Source organism: Thunnus albacares, chromosome 21 (genome assembly GCF_914725855.1).
Source record: "Thunnus albacares chromosome 21, fThuAlb1.1, whole genome shotgun sequence".
Classification (NCBI taxonomy): Eukaryota; Metazoa; Chordata; class Actinopteri; order Scombriformes; family Scombridae; genus Thunnus; species Thunnus albacares.
The window spans coordinates 14085932-14105690 of NC_058126.1; the positions used below are offsets into that span (position 1 = coordinate 14085932).

General features: G+C 40.8%; 1 protein-coding gene across 4 annotated transcripts in view; it reads left to right on the forward strand.

Annotated features, from left to right (window-relative positions):
* Positions 1–19759, forward strand: part of c21h8orf34 (chromosome 21 C8orf34 homolog) — a 58965-nt gene that overhangs the window by 22797 nt on the left and 16409 nt on the right. For 3 of the 4 annotated variants that reach the window (XM_044338832.1, XM_044338835.1, XM_044338833.1), the window contains exons 8-10: positions 12781–12916; positions 16553–16638; positions 16758–16831. In XM_044338832.1, coding sequence (XP_044194767.1) covers positions 12781–12916; positions 16553–16638; positions 16758–16831 — 296 coding nt within the window. The remainder of the gene's footprint in view (positions 1–12780; positions 12917–16552; positions 16639–16757; positions 16832–19759) is intronic. The other variant, XM_044338834.1, reaches the window with a different exon arrangement.

Here is a 19759-nt window from a genome sequence, read left to right on the forward strand (position 1 = left end):
TGAACTGCTTTGTGTGGTAAAGCACTCCCCTTCTTTTCTGCTGAATAGTAATCCTCATACATGCAGGGGCGATGCTCTTGAGTAAAGTAGCTTATCCATGCACTGTAACATACAGTATGCACCTTTCACAGAGGTACACAGCACAGATTATGGAGTGAAAGCATCACTTATGAACTTTATTGCACCTGTAAAACATTATAAGCCAACAGAATCTGCCTCATTGAAAGCTCCATCTAATAAAGTGAAAAGTCATCTTTTGTATAGTCCATAGTTCAGGTTGTCCTTCACTTCCTTCTAGGTTAGCTAACAAATGTCTGCCATACAGTATTTCTTTGAGGAATAACCCACATCCTGCTCTTTGTACTTCTTTGTGTCTATAAGATGGGCCCCAATTATATTCCTTCAGTGTCTCTCCGGTCCCCTCAGAGGTGCTGCTTTGTGGTGACACACAATCTATCTACGTCTTTGCTCTCTGCTCTACTGTCACAGCACTGAGGCACTTCTGCCTGTTAGCAGGATCTTTTCATCAGGGTCATCCAAAGGGTCACATTTCCCGATTGATGTGTGGCGGGGTGGCCTACAGGTTACACAGACAGGAACCGCAACAAATGCTTGTTTTTGTTCTCTAAGCAACCAATTTCTTTAACATGTTTAGAGTATAAAATATCAAAATGTTAGATAATGACAAATTGCCAAAACCAAATGTGATGTTTTAAAATTGCTTATTTTAACATTATTCTGTGAACAATGGTGATTGCTTTCTCAGTTGACCAACAATTCATTTCATTTGCTAATTGTTTGAGAACAAACAGACCTTCAAACTCTACAAGTTGTTATATTGTCTCTGCGTCAATGCCACTAAGACAAATTCTGCACACCATTTTTTTTTCCTTTTGCTCAGCTCAACACAGTTGTGACCTGGGACAGCAGTATATAATGGTGATAAATACAGCCATAAAGCAGGATGTTGATGGTCTGTGATGGCCCTCCTTGAGCTAGCTCTGAAACCCAGGCATATTCCTCTGGTGGCTTTTACACTACGGTCCAGGGCAGTAATTCAAAGGAAATAACGTAGTCAGGTCATTCCTGATTCTCTGTCAAGGCCTGGTCATGGTGCTCTCCGCAGGGACCACTGCTACCGTGTTGACTGTCACTCCGAATGGCCCACCCCACTACTGCAGACTTGATTAAAGTGATGCTAACATGCAGCATGTGGCGGCCTGGTGGACCTGGAGAAATGAATGACCCTCAGGAGGATCTCTGAGCCTTATTTAGAAATAGGGTCTTGGCACAAATTTTGTGGCTATGACCAAATGCGTACCAAAGATGACTGATCTGTGGCAGAGATCTTGTGATAGCGTATTGATCCCTGAAGGAGACATGTATCTTTTTCCTTGCTGCTGTCCACATGAAGGTTAAAACATATGGTCAGCTCCAAGAGTTGGTAGGGATTCAAGGTCTCTCTCAAGGACTCTACAGTGGGATGGGTGCTTTCTGTCAAATTGGTTGTGTGTGTGTGTTGTGTACTGTAGCTATAGTTATCATGAGTAAGATTGTTTTTCAAATTCTAAAAATAGGACAGTGTCAATTTACTGTTCCATTTCGGGGCATTTATATCTCTTAATTCTGGTTTACAAAAGTAAATGTGCATCAACAACATGATCAACTGCTATATAGCGCATTGCTACATGCAAGAAGCTCTTATGGTCTCACGTGCAGTGATGCAGCCACTACACTAACAAAGAGAGGCATCTTATCTGTTTTAGCATTTGCTTAGGATGACCTCTAGTGGTGTGAAAGTGGTGTTACATTTGCTGAGTGTGAAATCTGTTGAGAAGCATTGAGCTTGGTCATAAAAGTACTTGGAAAACAAGTGTTTTTACCTCAGATACACTGGCAGAAAAGTGCAAGTGTGCACTTTGCACACCCACACAAATTACTAACAAATGCACATTGATCCCAGCCACTCTAACCATATGTTCATTCACTTTCATATACTTACACATATATCAAATTTTCAAACATCTCTATCTTCACACACATACAAGCAATCATGTACTGTGAAATGCTGATCAAAGACATTCATCCCAGCGGAACATATGTCGCCTCTAGATGCACATCAGTAGTCTCTCCACGTCTTATTGTCAGTTGAGCGTAGCTTTGTTCAGCACACCTGCTAATTGGTTGTGAGCCTCCTTGTTGTGCTGATTGCTGCTGCAAATCCACACTATTCAAATGAAAGCAATTGTATTGGTGAGAAATGAAAACGTCTGACAGCGAGGATGTGATCAGTCATGTTTGCATGTCAAGTCCTCCGGAGGAAAAGAAAAGGAGAGCAGAGGAGGGTTCAGGGCTATAGTGAACACTAAACATGCTGCAAATTATCCACTGGGAGGCAGGAAAGGAGCAGTAGAGTGCGCTACTGGGTTACAACAACACTTTCTGTGAGAGAATAGGATGTGTAATAAAAGCAGTCTTAGAAGATACAAAGAAAGTTAATAACTAATTCCCATTTCCATATTGAGCAGAAGGGATTTCCAAACTGGGCGTCTTTTTGCCAACACCTGGATAAGGAGCTTATGAGCAAATAATAAGAACCTCTTGGAATAGCTTACAGTACTGGTAGCCAAACCAAAGACATGGCTAAAGGTGGGTTTGTTTTGTTCAGATTGTCCCAAAGTGAGAAAATAAAATCAACTTAGAGGTTAAGTCTTATTGATTCTCTAGCTGCTCTCAGGGATGGCACCGTGTTTTCCCAGTTGTTTTCATTAGTTCTGCACTTAATATTTACCACAGTCAAAACCATATTGGAAATGAATATGACTCATATGTTCTTGTAAAACCATGGAAAATGTCGAGATTCTAGCTTTCGCCGGGTAGTAAGACCACAATTTTATACTAATCTGAAATAAGAAACAAGCGGAGTTCAGTGTGTGGGGAGAAACACCCTGTTTTTGGCCTTGCAGTGTTATTTTATGGTAAGTAAATGAAACGAGTTGGCCGATTCCCCACTGTAAAGTTACTGTTCTCGTCATCCTTGGTGGAAGTATTCCATTTCACGGACGTACCCTCTGAGTTCTCGAAATCAGCTTTTGCGAAAATGTGTTTAGAATAAATGTGATTGACATACATTGAAACACATATTCTCTAGGGTTTATTAAGGTGTGATGGCAGTTAAATTATAATATGAGTGCTAAGCTTTCATCTTTTTGTACTCCAGTTTTGTAGTAGAGGGGGCTTCCCTATATTTAGACATACTTTCAGACATTACTATCAACTTAGGAACCTTTTGGGAGGGTTGTAGCACACCCCATTTCACATATACATACACACACATTTTTATTGTAGCAGAGGGTAACATCACTCCCTTCCACAAACCCTTTTAGTATGTCTAGTCACTCTTGCATGATTCCTGAAACAGGAGAGGAGGACATTAGAGTAGCACTCTAGTTGATTCACAGTGACAGTGAAGATTTGATGGTTACAGGATGAGGGCATGATAAAGCTATGTCTGATCTTTGATACGTGCAGGATAAAGCAGTGCCTGATGGATGAGTTACAAAGCCTGTGTGTGGCTCTTTTGTTTGAGGATGGTATATCTTCCTTGATCAAGCGATCCATGCAGTATGATACCGCAGTTTTTTTGTTTCTTTTTTAGTAAAAAAGAGTAGGCGTGGGAAAGCAAGACAAGCTTCTTCTTTTTTTTTAACAATCTTTCCATTCTTTACCATCCTGAAATTTAAGTGAAATAACTGCTGTGTTAAGAAGTCATGTGCTACATACAGTCTACTGCAGATGTAAACGTAAGAGTTCTTGCCATATATTTGTCATTTAAGTATTTTATTATTATTTTATTAAGTATTCAGAGTATTTATTTAAGTAAATGTAGAAATAATTGATAGAAATAATTTTGTATCTGCATTCAAATGTACTTTAAGTGCCAAGAGTTACAGAGAGTACACACTATATTATTAGTACAGATGTGTTAATGTAAGCCCTTTTTATGTTGGTTATGGTGGAGCTAATTTTACCTATTTTAATATGCTGTTGTGTAATTTTATCTACTGTATATCAATTAATTATATTAAGTTCAAAGTATTATCAGCAAAATTTACTTAAAGGAGTCAAGTACACATCTTCATTGATACATTATCAGTATGTGTAAGCAGCATTTAAATGTTGCAGCTGGTAAAGCTGGAGCTCATTTTAACTTTTATATAGAGTTGGGTAATTTAATCTATAATGCATCATGCTGTATGAGCTCATCATTGTTTTTTATTTTTTAAAAGTAATAACTATAGCTGTCAAATAATTTTAGTGCAGTGCAAAGTACAATATTTGCCTCTAAAATGTAGTTAGGTAGATGGATAAAGTAGCATAAAATGGAAGTACCCAAGTAAAGTACTTCAAAATTGTACTTAAGTTCTGTACTTGAGTAAATGTACTTACGTCACCAGTTTTGATATGATGTAACCTGTTGCATGCATGTGTTTCAATGGACTGATTGCAGTGCCAACATGACTAAGAACTGTTTCTTTGTCCTCTGCCTTGGGCCACCATTCAGATTGCTAGTTTCAGCAGACAAGGCACGCACTTCCTGACGCCAGCAGCAGCGGCAACAACACACACCACAGGATACACATACTCCCATCACCACCATTGCCCCCTTCTTCGTTGCCCAAACATCCAAAGACACAACAGTTGCCCTGGAAACAATGTAAACCAACAACAACACAGCAGTATCATTGTGGTCCACTGAGAAAAAAGGAGGAGGTATATGAGAACATACAGTATATGTCAGGGGTGTTAGTTGGTTCAGCACTAAATCTTTCACTTGAAGTGTAAGCTTAAAAGGGTTGGGATCACCTCTGAAGGTTTCGCCGGCCTGATGGTGAAAAGAATGTCCCCAGTAAAAGTCTAACTGCACCCAATTTGACGCCTGTAAAAGTCTCCACGGTGCAGATGGATACGTTAATCGAGAAGCAAATTGCTGTGGTATTACTGGAAGCAATTACCAATAGGCAAGTAGACTGCTGTGATCATATCATAAATCTAGCAAAAGTTATTACACAGAGCATGGTCTAATACCAGCCAGCGTACGTATCTCCGGTGTGCGTAAGCGCCTTAGATGAACTGAGCAGATTATCTGAATGGAAGGGAGCTTAATGGACATAGTGATGCTGTATTGTGGCTACTGTAGCCAGACAGAAGCACGGACGAAGCTAGATGGTAGATAGACGCACAAAGATGATATCTGTGGATAGCGTTATCTAGAAAAACAGATAAAAGACTTGGGTGAATAGATGCATTGTGTTATCATTGGTTAGTCCGCTAAAGCAATGACTAAGTAGATCTTGTGACCCCCAAACAAGTGCTTGTAAAAAAAGTAGAAGTAAAAAAAAAATAAAAAAAAATCAAGGTAGTTCGCTGTTCTCTGGCTGCTGTGTGCTGCATGATTAAGATTGAACAGACAAATACACAAGCAAGTTATAGACTTGATGTCATTATGATGTAATTGGTGTGTAATCAGGGGTTAGTGTGTGTGAGGGAATGCTAATGTTGAGCTGCATTTGCTCTTTCTGTATGAAGTGATGTGTGTGCTGCTGTATCTTTGTGTTTATCACAAATAATGAAGAAAACAGTGATTCCCAACAGAGAATTAGACATTTTGAACTAAAGGAGTGAACATATCATCCCATCAGTCATGTTAACTTGCATTTGTTTTTTTAATAGCTGTCAATCCCTAGACTCTTCTTTTATAGGCACATATCTTCTTGATGGATTACTTCATTCTTTTATCTGTGATTAACATTATGCTTTGAACTGTAGATGGCAGCCTTGATCCTGGCAGACAGCTGTATAAATTTACTATGCAGTGCATCTCAAAAAATACTTTCCTGAAGATGAAAATATTATTTAAATACAAGTTAAGCAGCAATTTGAAATTCATTTTAAAATTTCCAAAATACAAGACCACTCAAGTCACTGTATCCAAGCACAACGTCTGGCATCGTAATGCATCAATACATCAAGCTCCGCGGTGTCTACAGTGACGTTCTAATCTCTGCAAAATTTGCGGTTAGAAAGCGAGTTAAAAAGAGGTTTGCATCAAGGTCTACGATAAGACTTTCCACAGGCCTCGGAGCTGTGATGTTACCCTGCTCATGTGCGTCCCCATCTGATTTTGATCAAGATTTTTACTGCTGCACTCAGAGATGTGGAGGCTTGGAGCCTAACAGGCATATTTTTAGGCCAGGAGGGCGGGGAGGGGTGCCATTGAAAGCCGAGACATAATTATGAAATGTAAGTTGGAATATTGTTTTTATTACAAAGCCAAACAAATGCGTCTCTGCCGCGACTCACATCAAAGATGTCTGTGTGACGACTAACCGCCAAGTGGAGGCTTTGTGCTCGAGGCTTAATGAAACACAAATGCTGGTTGTATGTGTGAGGGCAACAAAAGTGTGAGGTCTGCAAGTGTCACTGTAAGTGTTGGGTTGAGTATGTGCTGAACGCCTTTTTATCTATATGTCTGAGTATGCTGCTCACACATGTGGGTCTCTGTATGTGAGTGAATGCAGCTTTTGACTCTACACCATGAGGAGCAGGGGCATCTGTCACTTACAGGCTATTAATTAGAGCCCAGTGTTATGTGGTGAGACGTCGTCACTGCTCATGAAAGAATGGAAATTCAATTATTTCACTTAGATGAGAAGCAGTAACTCACAGCACTTGATGAAATGCCTTGGATTTGCGGGAGATGATCAAGTGTGTGCATGCGTGTCTCCCCTCTCCACGTGTGGGGTAATGCGTTAAGTGATTCCACCCCATACATCTGTCAACGCATCATCCAAGAAGGTGTATATTAAGTTATTTGTGAAGCGACTGTGCTAATTATGACTTCAACTCTGTTTTTAGTCCCATGAAGAGCAGCACAGAGCCAGTCAGACGGTCGCTATCTAAACAACATTAAATTACATGGAAACTTGGAGAGAGCGGCACACAAACACTTTATCTGCATGCTCTGTTCTGCTCCTTTCTGGCTTTGCTGTGAGTGAGTGATTGCGGCACGGAATTCCTCATCGCTCAGGCCTTTTGTTGGGATTGCATCGCTCGAATAGTTTCCGTTTCCCCACCCCCCATTGCAGACCCATTTTTATTTATCTGCCATGTCTCATCGTTAGACAGTGGGAGCACGCATGGCTGCCCTGGTGCCCAGGGAGTGGAAATGTGACGGGCTGACAAACGGGCGAGTGTGGACAGACGTTTGTTGTGTCTAGACAGAGGCCTGGGAGGCTGTCATGGTCTCAGGGTAAACTGGTCTCAGGGGAGACACACTGTAAACTTATCATGGTGGTATTGTGTGGGAGGCATGCTGGGCTCTATTGTGAACCCGGAGAGTATGCACTCATTCATACGTGTTTGACTAAGTAGACACGGAAAAGAAAAAAGACACTAAGAGGCTGTTTACACTTGTTTTTAAAGGAGCAGTGTGTAGGATTTAGCGGCATCTAGTGGTGAGGTTGCAGATTGCAACCAACTGAATACCCATCGCCCTCCCCCTCCCCTTTCAAGCATATAGGAGAACCTACAGTGGCTGCGATACTTGCGAAAAACATGAAAGGCCCTCTCTAGAGCCAGTGTTTGGTTTGCCCGTTCTGGGCTACTGTAGAACACAACGATTCTTCTTTTCACGTGATTATATACTAATTAAAACATACTTATGAATATTCCATATCTGCCAACAGATCCCCCTAAATTTTACACACTGGTCCTTTAAAATGCATTTCAGTGATCTGAACACAAGTTGACAGCTGAGACACATCGCACCTGTGTCTATCATGTGTCTCTAAGGTGTCCAGCTGACCACTTGTGTTCAGATTTCATTACTGCCTACATCACTTCCGCTGGAAGGTCAGAGAGCCCTTCATACAGTTATTACATCAAGCTGTCACCAGACAAGTGCCAGATTTGTTTTGCACGGGCTAGCTAAGAAAACAAAAATGTTTCAAGAAGTAATATACATGTACAAGCTAGTCCAACTGTCATATTTTCCTGTTACGTCCTTGTCGGGGACGCATGAGGATGCAATAGTGTTTACACTACAAAACATAAATGCATCCCAGACCACTTTGGCAAGTGGTTTAAGTGATTGGATCACAATGCGTCTTGGTGGTCGTTTACGCTCGTATTTGTCCATTTGTGATCTGATCACCAAGGAGGCATTTTAAAACTAAGTGTAAACGAAGTGGAATAGCCTGTACACATATATTAATTATTGAAACATTTTTGTTTTCTTAGTTAGCCCGTGTGAAACAAATCTGGCGTTTGTCTAGCAGCAGACTGACGTAATAACTGTGCATGGGGCCATTTGACCTTCTAGCCGAAGTGACATAGGCAGTAACGAAATTTGAACACAATTGGTCAGCTGGACACCTTGGAGACACATATATCATAAACACTGGTATGAACGGCTGTCCCCTTGTGTTCACTGATGTGCATTTTAAAACCAAGTGTAAACAACCTCTTATATTCACCAAACATACTGTTTATTCACTTAATCTTCTATGTAGCTACAGATTTGAGAATTTGGGTTAGGGTGGGCTAAATTTGTTTGAAAAGTCAAAATGGAAAAAAAAAGTTATTTTGGGGGGACATTTAATGTCTTTTATTAGATAGCAACAGAAGATAAATGACAGGAAATAATGGAGAGAGAAAGAGTCAACAAGTGTCCCCAGCCAGACTCAAATTGAGGATGTTGCAGTTTACGGTCAACATCTTAGCCTCTAAGCCACAGGGGGACTCAAAAAGTGAGTTTTGTTTTTTTTACATGTCTAGGTTACATTGCATTACATTTAACTGACATATAGTCAATTAAATTGTACTGAAACAACCATTGTATATACAGTAACTTAGCCATGTAAAAAATGTTGGTTGGGTGCCAGTTTACCTGCAAACCAATGAATCCATACTCACTAATTAAAATCATACTGAGGGTAAGCTGTTCATACACACATTTACACTTCAAAATGGCTGTTTCTGTTTGTTTGAGACCACAAACTCATTTTCTTGACTAATAGGAAACTATTTCTGTGGTCATATTCAGGCCTCTAGTCATCAGGCCACAGTGTTAGCATATGTTAGGATGGTGGTGTGCGTGTAAAAGCAGTCATTTACAATGCTAACACCCAAACCCCAAACCCTGAAGCACAGATTCATCACTTTAGCACTTCAAAATGTACACAGACCTTCCTCAGATACAGCGTGGTGTCAACACTGAAATATGTCACCTCTCCTTCCCCGGTAGAGTTTGATTGAGCCTTGTGGAGGGCTGACATGACTGAGATTCAGACTGCTGCTGCACAGATGACGGGCTGTGCACTCTTAAAGCCCATGTCTGGCGAGACAAGAGGATTTTGAGCTTCCAAAAAAAAAGCCATTTCAGCCTTTTGAACCCCACATTTATCTAAGCAAAGTTGTCTCTCTTCCTGGCTGTCTGGTTTCAGTCCTACAATTTTATACTTTCACACCTGGGAGATACCCAGGGCCAAAATGCAAGAAAAAAATGCACTGAGCAGCTACATGACAGTTGGGGACTTAAGGATAGTGTTTAGAGGCACTTTTATAGTAGTTGGAACCTTTCTTTTTTCACTCAGTAACAGCACAGCTCTCAGCTCTCATCTTATCAAGCCAAAATGACCCTCAGCAGGAGCCCACTAGAGAAACTGTTGCAAGTGCGGAACAACTTGCTTTAGCACAAAATGTGACTGCTAAATGTCACAACTTCTGTTGCATTTCATTCAGGCACAGTGTAATCTGTTTTCTGTATAGGATGTACACTCTGGACAAAAGCCTTTGCTTACCCCAATGGCCTTTGAGCTACTGAGAGTATCTTTCTTCTCTTTCAGACACTGAGGTCTTTCTATCCGTCTTTGTGTCATTTTTATCTTGACCAGAAGGAAATAAGTCTAAAAGACAAAGCCGGAGTTGAGGTGACAAGCAGCTGTGTACACTGAGACCATGTTCTCTTTCTGGGTCAGAGCCGGTCGCTGTTATTCTTTTGTTATTTCATGAAAGCTGCAGCCTCACAAGTGAATGTTTCCAAGTGTCAAGTAATGATTTGTATCACAGGCTGTGACCCAAAGCAAATCTGGCATGTCACATTAGTCAATTGCAAAAAAAAAAAGGGAAAATGGTTAGAAAGGGAAGAAGTGGGAATGGACAAAGAGAAAAGAGGAAAAGGTGAAGGCCTAAACTTGAGTAGTTCCCAAGACCAGTAAATTGCCCAAATCGCTGGTGGCTCCTTCTGTCCCCACCCCCTCTAATGCATACCGTGATGAATAGGACATTTAATATTGCCTTGCTTAAGGGTATTACTGGAATCTATCTGTCCCTCTCCAAACATTAACTCATTCTCAGACGGTGTGGATGCAATGTGAGTGACAATGTCAGCGATCAGTTCGTCATACCTTTCAGACTTTATTATAGATAATGAGTTTATTGATTTAGATCCTTTTTATAGGCACTTAGAATGATTGAAAATAAATTCTTCATTTAAAAGACAGGAAGATTTTTTTTAAACATTCTTTTAAATGGCCTCCTTTCAAAGACCACTTTACTCAGATTAGAAATTAATCTATTATATTTTCTATTACACAGAAGTTTTGTTGGCCCTCTACATGTAAACAAACCTGCCTTTTAAAAGGGTATTTTGACATTCACACCCCCAACCTTTAGTAGATTGAAGATAGATATATACACTTATTTATATATTCTTTTTAAATGATTTGCATGTGTTGGATATATTGTGTATATTTAGATGTCTTTTTTTGTGTGGTGTTACCCTAGTGGAGCTATGTTTTCTATCTACGTGCTCTTCTCTGTTAACAACACAGTAAAAAGTGTTAAAAATGAAAGAAAAAAGAAAACACTGAATGCAATGCATCAATATTTTGCTTGTACAAATGTGGTTTTATTAAAGAATTGTGAAAAAAAAAAAATCAAGATTCAATTATGCAAACCAGCTGAACTAAGCAGAGTCATTTGTTAGAGTCATATGTTAATGGATTAGATTGAACCACTGCATTTAGGTGTCTCATCAGAATGATTTCCTCACACCCAAAGGAGACAGGAGGTAGGTGAGATTTTCTGGCTTTGCGCCATGCTGATGGATGGAGGGAGAGCATTCTCATGAGCAAGTGTCATCCAATCTAATCCAGGTGATTAGTCATGCATTCTCTTCTTTCAAGGTGTGAGGCCCATTTTTTCTCCCCCAAACCAGGCTCCAGGTAATGTGATCTTAAAGTGAAAAGTATCAATGTTGGTTTCAAATGTCTAGACACACACATGCAGACAGGCACGTACAGTACTGTATGTACAAGAGCTAACAATGGCAGCGAGAAGCGAGAATATACCGTATATCTTGAAAGAGGACCCCCCCCACCCACCCCTCCCCGCCCGCCCTTTGTTGGCACAGCTCCTAAATTCTTCTTGTGTGATGGGAGGAATGGGACAAATATTGTTATGGTGACCGGTCAAAATGTTGTGTGTGATTCAACATGTGTTTAAAAAAAGCTTGAACAGCACACTTAAAAACGTAAGAGTCCAGACACCCACTCGCTATTCATTCTCATAACATGGAAAGTACTGCAATATGTTTTATCTCTCGAGGATGCATTCAAAACCAAAATGGTCTGGCTGATTCAGACTCTCCCCTTTGATCTTCGGTTATATTTAACAAACCGTTTCAACTTTCTGCTTCGCAGCAGAAAACATTGACTTCATATTATTCTACTTCAGTGCTGTTCTTTCATAAATCTTGTTATTGCTGTGATTTATGCTTTATTCCTCCCATTATAGTAGTCCTGCGTCTATTAAAGAGACATGCATCGAGCATCGTGTCTCGATGCTGATAATTCAGCACCATGATATGAAAGCTGATGATCCTGTTTAGTCTTGAATGACAGCCAAACTTCAAACTTTCCCATATGGAGAGTATTTTTTCTCAAAGCAGAGCACAGCTGCCTTTTGAGATAAAGCAGATATTTTAAGAGAAGACAGACAAAAATAAAGTTTATTTAAATGAACAGAAGAAAAACAAAGTGGAAATAGAGATGGAAAAAATTTCTTCATGTCATTACCTCTGCACCTGTTAACTTTGTGTTTATGTAAGCATATGTTGACATGTGGCTGGTAGCGTGGCAGAGAAAAACAGAGTAAGAGGTTAGGATGAACAATACTGGCGTGTCTGATACATATGGACTTCCTTAGAGAGTCAGAGGGAAGAGGGTCTCTGTGTGTGTGCTCGGAGGGTTTTTTGCTCTTGAGGACACGGAGAGATCAGACGAAACCCAACTTTACCGCTCATTTTTCCTCGTCGACTTCATTGTTCTTTGTCCCCTCTGCCCTCAGCTTGTTACCCTTCCTGTTTATATGCTACCATGATGCGTTGCTGTCATCAGGTCTTCGACGTTGCACATAACAAAGAGTTGTATGTATTTTTAAAGCTTCTAAATCTGTATGTTTTTTGGGGAGTTTGCAGGGTGTGTGGGTAAACACAGCAGGAGGACGGGGCTGAGAGTGTTTATTTACTGTGATGTGCTTGCTTGCTCCTTTGGCTTTAAGGAGACTGTCATCACTGTGCATCATATTGACAAGGAAGAGACCAAAGTATGATTAATGACTGTCCTTTCTCTCCCTTGTTGTCTCTCCCCTATTCTTTGGTTTCCTTCCACACCCTCTTTCTCTCCTTGTGTCTCTTTTGCTTCCTGCTCCCCTCAGAGGACCTGGATGACCTGCGGATGGAGGGTGTGATGGGGCTGGCTCCATCCGGCAGTAAGTTCAGCCAAGGACGCAGCTCCTATCAGCCCGAACCTCAGGCCAAAGTTACACTCAACATCTGCTCTAGGTGTGCCAGGTAAATGTTATCGCCTGCCCGGGCTCCAATCACCTTCTCTGTATGCTTTCCTCCTTTTCACCTTGTGCGAGCCCTAATACACGACCCCCTCTTGTTTCCCAACCTCCACTCTCCCGCCCACTCTCTCTGCGTCTGTATCAGAGGTAGCTAATCTCAAGATTCAGCGCAGAGAATAATATCATATCTTAAGTGCATTCCGGTGTTACTTGTTTTCACAAATCAGCCACGGTAGTGATAATCGTCTCCATTATCATCCTTTCTCTCTTTATCACTGTTTTTCTCTTCTGACACATTTCCTGTTCCCCCTGATCCGCAGCATCAATCCAGCGCTCAGATTTCTGAGTTGGGTGTGATACCACAGGCAGGTGTGGGCAGGACTCTTACTTGATGCCAGTCAAAGATAAGCGGATATCTGTTCGATGAGACGCCAGGCACACATCAGCCTGTATGGCCTCCTCTGTTTGGGGTTTGGAATTTGTTTGTTTCCTTCTCGTCTTTCATTCACGCTGCTTATCAGTTTGGATGCGTGCACACGCTGTGGGACGTTTTCAGAGGTCCTGCAGGAGGAATGAATGGTATCAATGGATTTTTTTGTTAGTTATAGACTGGATGTTTTTAAGCAGCTAGTTTATACCTTTTGCTTATCGCTGAGTCCCCCGGTTAGATCAGTGGCAGAGCAAAGCCGCATCTGTATCTGGAGTCATTTTTGTCGAGATCCTGAGTTTTTTTTTCATGACTTTAAATATCATACATCTGTTCTGCTTCTCCGTCTTTCTCTCTCTTCTTCTGGTTCAGGCCAAATTCTTGCTTCGTCCTCTTTAATCTGACCACCAACTCCTTCCCGAGTTTTATTGGCGAAAGAGTCGTGGTCGTTCATAGTCATTTTTGGTGAGTGTGAGGGCCATAAACAGATTAGTAAGCTGGAAAAGTGTTGCATGCACGGTATGCCTTTTGTGCTATTTTAGAGACACGGAATTCTGAAATCAGGGGTTATGCGGAAGTTCGTGCATGCACACACAGAGATATTCATGAATTCACACATAAAACATGTGCATGCATGTCCTCGCACGCATGCACACAGAGGGCTCCTGTGAACAGAAGACAGTGAAGGCAGAGGTCACGGAGCAGTTTGGAGAGGGAGAACCCTGACACAGACTTTATACTGTGTGCATTAGCACTCTGCCTTGATGACATTCCCAGAAACACCTTTCAAACGTGGCCCAACATGGGGCCAACCTTTAAACTGACTACTCAGAAGACTTAACAGATGTGACACAGTTAGTGCGCTTGTGTTTCACACCTGCAGACAGCAATACTGTACAGATGTGTGACCTTGTATTAAGGTTTTCTCTGTCTGTCTTTGTAACATGAAGTTTTTAACAAACTATTATTTAGTTTGGTGTAACATTAAGGTCGCAACAGATTGAGTGGATATTTTTTTGATATCATATAATTCTCACAAGAGGGTTGCTTGGCCTTGTATGAATCTGTGAACACTGCCCCAAGTTGGACAAGCATTCCTCACATACCCGTCACCCCTCAGGCAAACACATTAGAATTCTGCTCCTTTTTTTCTGCATGTGAGCTCTTATGGATCAGTGAGGTCCAGAATTCTGTACATTACACTTTTGTTCAAGCATGTACGCTGTATTCACTCTCTCTAGTTGTCTACGCGGTCAAATGAGACTAAGCCATTTGGCTGTACTGTGTACCACCCACAGCCAAGGAGTGTCGCTTACTTTCGCACCCGTAGCGTGAAGGCGTTAACTCTGTTCCTCCTCAGCAAGCATTTATTCATTTTCAGCAGCACTTCTGAATCATTTGTGTCCAAAATCCACCTGTAATATTCCAGGGCGTTCCAAGGAATTTGACTACAATGATACAGTAACAGCAGACTGACAAAAATAATTAAACAGAGAGGATTATATTAAAGAAAATACTGCTTGTGCTCTTTTGATCAACATGATTGAGTCTAAATGTATTATGATTAAACACTACATGGCAGTATCACTTTTCTTTTTGAACTGGCTGACCCCAAACACAATTTCTTCCCAGCCTTGTTAGACACCTTCCTCAATCACTTTTCCTTCCTCTCTGTCCAGACAATGTCCACACCACCAAACAGTCCAGTCAGCCTGTGTGGCTCCTAACCAGCAGTGGCAGGTCAGGAAACACACTGCTTCCTTTGGCTCTCTACTGGTTGGTTGAAGTGTAAAGTGCCATGTGGCCTGTGTGTTGTGGGCATGTCTCTGTCTCTTGGGCTATAGCTGTGGTCACACTAGCCTTCATCCACCTCCTTCATGCACCCGATCAGTTCTTTTAATGGCTATGTGCTCCTGCCACAAAACCTCCTGTGTGCAAACGCATCCCAGATCTCGGGCATAGTCCGAAGGATTTGGCGGTGCGGTCCAAGGAAACGGATAGATCTCCGCTAACCTCTTTCGGGCTTGTAGTTCTCATTAAATTAATTGCTTTCATATCAGGAATGTACTAAGGGAATGGTAGTCAGGACTTGCGGCTATGAGCAGCTTTTGTTCGGAGAATGGGAAGGCCTCATGATAGTCATCTTGGGTTCTTTTTAATGGTCTTATAAAGACCATTAAAGAGGATAAGAGACAAGGAGAGGGTTGTATAAAGAAGGAAAGAAATAGAATATACTTTTAAAAGCTGTGTTCTGCTTTTAACCTTGTCGTAGAGGTAGAAACCAAGAGGCCCTGCGGCTATGACGGAATGCAGCCGCACCATAAAAGCATATGGATTGCTTTCCTTTGTCTTTGGCTAATGGTCGCACTGATGACATGGAAATAGCACATAGCGAAAGAATTTGGAGCTTAAGTAGTGTGTAATTACGTATAATATGTGGTATGATTTACAGTCGTTAGAAATATACTTTAGAAAAATAATTGCTGTGTTTTTATCCCCTGTGCGAATTAGTTTGTAGAAGCGTATAAATGCAGCGCATAAGCCACGTGTAACATGTTTATTTTACCAAAGAAAATGCTGTTTGTCTGCAACCCACAGTATACTTTCATATCTCAGAGAAACTTAAATCTTTCACTACCTCAAGGAGACAGCCAAATCTCTCAGACCCGCATCCATTTCAGGCCAAACAGATATCTTTGGAAAAAAAAGCCATAAGGGCTTGGAAGGTATTATGATAAAGAACAGCAACTGAGTGATTTAAGGGAAACATTTTCACTAGGCGGAGAGAAGTTGGTTTTGAAACAAGTGAGTTGTGCACATTTTTTTAGGTTGCACCTTAAGTCTGCAACGACATTAGTTTGATTTCATGTTGTGAACATACTACGGACTATTCCGAAATTCATTACAATGGGATGAGAAATTCTGATGAAAAGATAGGATGTATGGCCCACAGCTGACCCCCATGTTCCTCCTTTTGTGGTGACGTCCCAGATTTTAGCCCTAGAAGAGATTATAAACTTGCTAAACACTTCCTCTTTGTCTCATCACCTCAGTCTGATACAGACTCGCTTGTCTTTTCGCTGTCTTGCATTCAGTTTTCAAAACGTGCATTGCGGTGTTGTGGCTGAAAAAAAATGCTGATTCCAGAGATTACTTAAATGCTTTTCTACCATCAGTGTGTACAGTAGTGTATGTGTTACGTGTTATCTCTAGGTTGCAGGGGGACAGTCTATCAGACAACAGATCTGAAGAAGAGCACAGGCCACACATATCTGAACAAGCTGTACCTGACATCTCATGTAAGTTGCAAAAACAGCACAATTTCAGTTTGTTTTCTTTTTCTACATTTCTGTGGTCTCATCCTCTGCTGTATCCTTCTTTTCTTGTTTATGTGTGTTGCGTGTGTTGTCTGGAGCAGCTCCATTGCCCGGGGTGGACACAGCGGCAGGTCGGTTGCAGGAATGCCAGGCCGTGTCTCAAGTGTCAGGCTCTGTAAGTGTCCTCCCTACATCCATCACCAAACAATTAAGATCACTTTACAGCCATCAATTACCATGTTGCTCTCTCGTCTCGGCCTCTATTGTCTGCGAGTGAGCAAAAACCACCTCAAGCTTCTTGTTTATAGGACAAGACCCGAGCAAAACTGATCCATCTTTACTGTATGTGGGCATTTCTACTTACACAACAGTTAAATAGTGCTGAACAAGTGATACCCCAATTAGAAATCTCCCTATATCACTTTGCTTCCCTCTCAGGGCACTTGCGTGCAATCTGAAAAGAATAAATGAAAAGGATATCTAGTGACATAATGACAATTGAGGCTGATTTAGAAAGTTTATACAAAAGAGCAAAATATTTAAAGGTTACAGGAGTGCATTCAGTTTTGTTGAATAGTTGGATTGCGTGATAACCTCACACGCTTTGGGAAAGAAATCCATAGAGGCTCAATGTGGCACACGCCAGACTCAGACATAGGCAGACACTCACATGCTGTTAATAAAGCGGCCAGCTAAGACGCCGGTACCTTTGTATAATTACCCCAAAAAAAGCCAATACCTTTTTTTTATAATTGCCCAATCTAAGTGTTAGACAAGGCTTTTTACAGCATTTTTAAAGAAAGAAAAGGGTTTGGAGCCAAGGCATTACTCCGTGTGTGAAGCAGATGCAGAGAGGCTCCAGACTAACTGGGAGCAGACTTTAAGAGACTGAAGGCCCGGTTGAATCAAAGCCTGTAGTTGGAAGTCTGACGGACTAGGCCAAATATACTAGCCACCATCCAGAAATTAGACAAATTGTGTAGGATCAAAAAACAAACTACTTCCCTTACTCTTAATTTATCAAGTGTTACAAAATATCTCTCTTCCATATACTCATTCAGTATAATTTAAAATGCTTGACCAGCCAATATTGACATCAGACAGTGTAAAATTACTGACTGACTTATTTCTCAAAGATTTGAGCTCATTAATTCAGCTTTATTTACCTTATAACTTTCACATTCACGGAGCCTCTCATTTGTAGCTGCTTACACTAAGGGAATAAACACTCCATTTCTCCCCTACACCACATCTCCATAGGTTAAGCCCCGTCTGGCACACTTAAGAACAAGGTACTAATGTGTCCCATATGGAAACCGCAAGTGCAAACGTCTCCTGTCACCTACTGTAGCTAATGTGGTTGTTTTGTGTTTAATTGCTTATGTTTGGCTCTCTTTGAAAGGCAAATGCAATTTGTAATAGCCTGTTAGTTTAACTGGTCCTTCAGGGGCTTGTGAGCCACAAACAAGAAACAGTATGGAAAAAATGTAATGTTTTTATGAGCTTATTTGAAAAAAAAGCACAATAGTTAAAGTCATACAGTATGAAAAATACCTCCGATTGTAGTTCCTTTTTATGGAAGTCAAGAACAGCCGTGCTACCAATTACCGGTATTTTTTTTTTAATGAAGTTATCTCAAGATCACAAGTTAATTATTTTGTTATCTCGAGAAAACGAGCTTTGTTATCTCAAGACAACAAAATAATCAATCCGTTATCACAAGAAAACAACAGGTCGTTTCCTCCTATTACTTATAATGTTTATCAGAGATCAAGAGTGCCATGCCAGCATGCATAGATGGCGTCTTGACAACTGATTTAAGCTGAAAAGGTCAGATCAAGGAGTACCCATTATTATTAACAGTACCTTCATTAATGACATCTGTGTTGCAGCCAAATGGCAGGTTGATTAACTCCTGGTCATAATACGATGGGATGTTTCATGTAGGAGAAGTACCAAACAATACCTTTCGAGCATGTTCATTTTTTTAGACTTGACGAGAGAAAGGAAAGTGGGGTGGAGAGAGGGAGCAAGAACAATCATATGACAGATTTGAACCCATGTCCTTAAGGGCCACCTGAAGGCTTCTTGTGCTTGATCTAAATAGTTGAGCTATCTATGTGAGGGAGACACGGAGAGGAGAAGACAGGAATGAACAAATGAGAATGAGCTCCACCTGTGATAAATCTTGTGATAAAATATCTTGTTATCTCAAGAAATCTGCCTTTTGCTTTCTTGAGATAACGAGATAAATTAACTTGTGATCTCGAGATAACGGCATTAAAAAATAATTCCATTTTGCCATTTGCCATTCTTGGCTTCCGTACCTTTTTTAAAATGTAGTTACTATTTAAAATATCTTCTGCTTCAGTACGGCTCAGTGTTTTTTGCATTGGTAAAAAAATGTTAAATATTGTTTCTTCACTGGTTATTAGTGCTAAAGAAAGGATGTATATAACTTTTTCTAGGTTTTAAAGTTTGATGTTGTATTTTATTATCAGCACATTTCTCATATATGGCCGTTCATGAATGAAGTATGCCTTGTATTGCAGATTGCCCTGGTTTGGGGGCTGCCTCTTTTGGCTGCCTCTGCCAGCTCCTTTAGGTGATAAATGCCCCATAAAGACAAATACTTTCCGAAAGCAAAAGCCAGAGTAAATTCCCCAAGAAATTCTTCTGCAGTTTCCTTTGTAAGTGTTAAGTGATATGTATTAACCAAGTTGTATGGGTGTTACCATCATAAAATCAGCCAGAGGAAACTGTTCATTTGTATGGTAAAAATAGAATGATGCAATGCCATGTGTGTGATACAAGGCAGAGCTGTTGTGATGGTTTATTTTTGTTTCCAGGGGAAATTGGCAGAGTTTCAGCTGATACACTGTATGGCTTTTATATTTGGCACCAGTCTGCTCTCCACACCTCCACAGTGATACATGCATGGTTATCCTCTGAGAGACGCTTTGTGATTTAGAGCAGAGGTAGCTGCAGTGCAGTTTTTTTCCTCCAAAGTTTTGTTTAGGATTTCCAGATTTTCCATATTAGTGGTTTTTGCTAATTTGTCATGTATGTGTGCCCTGATTTTTGTCATAATACAACGAGTGAG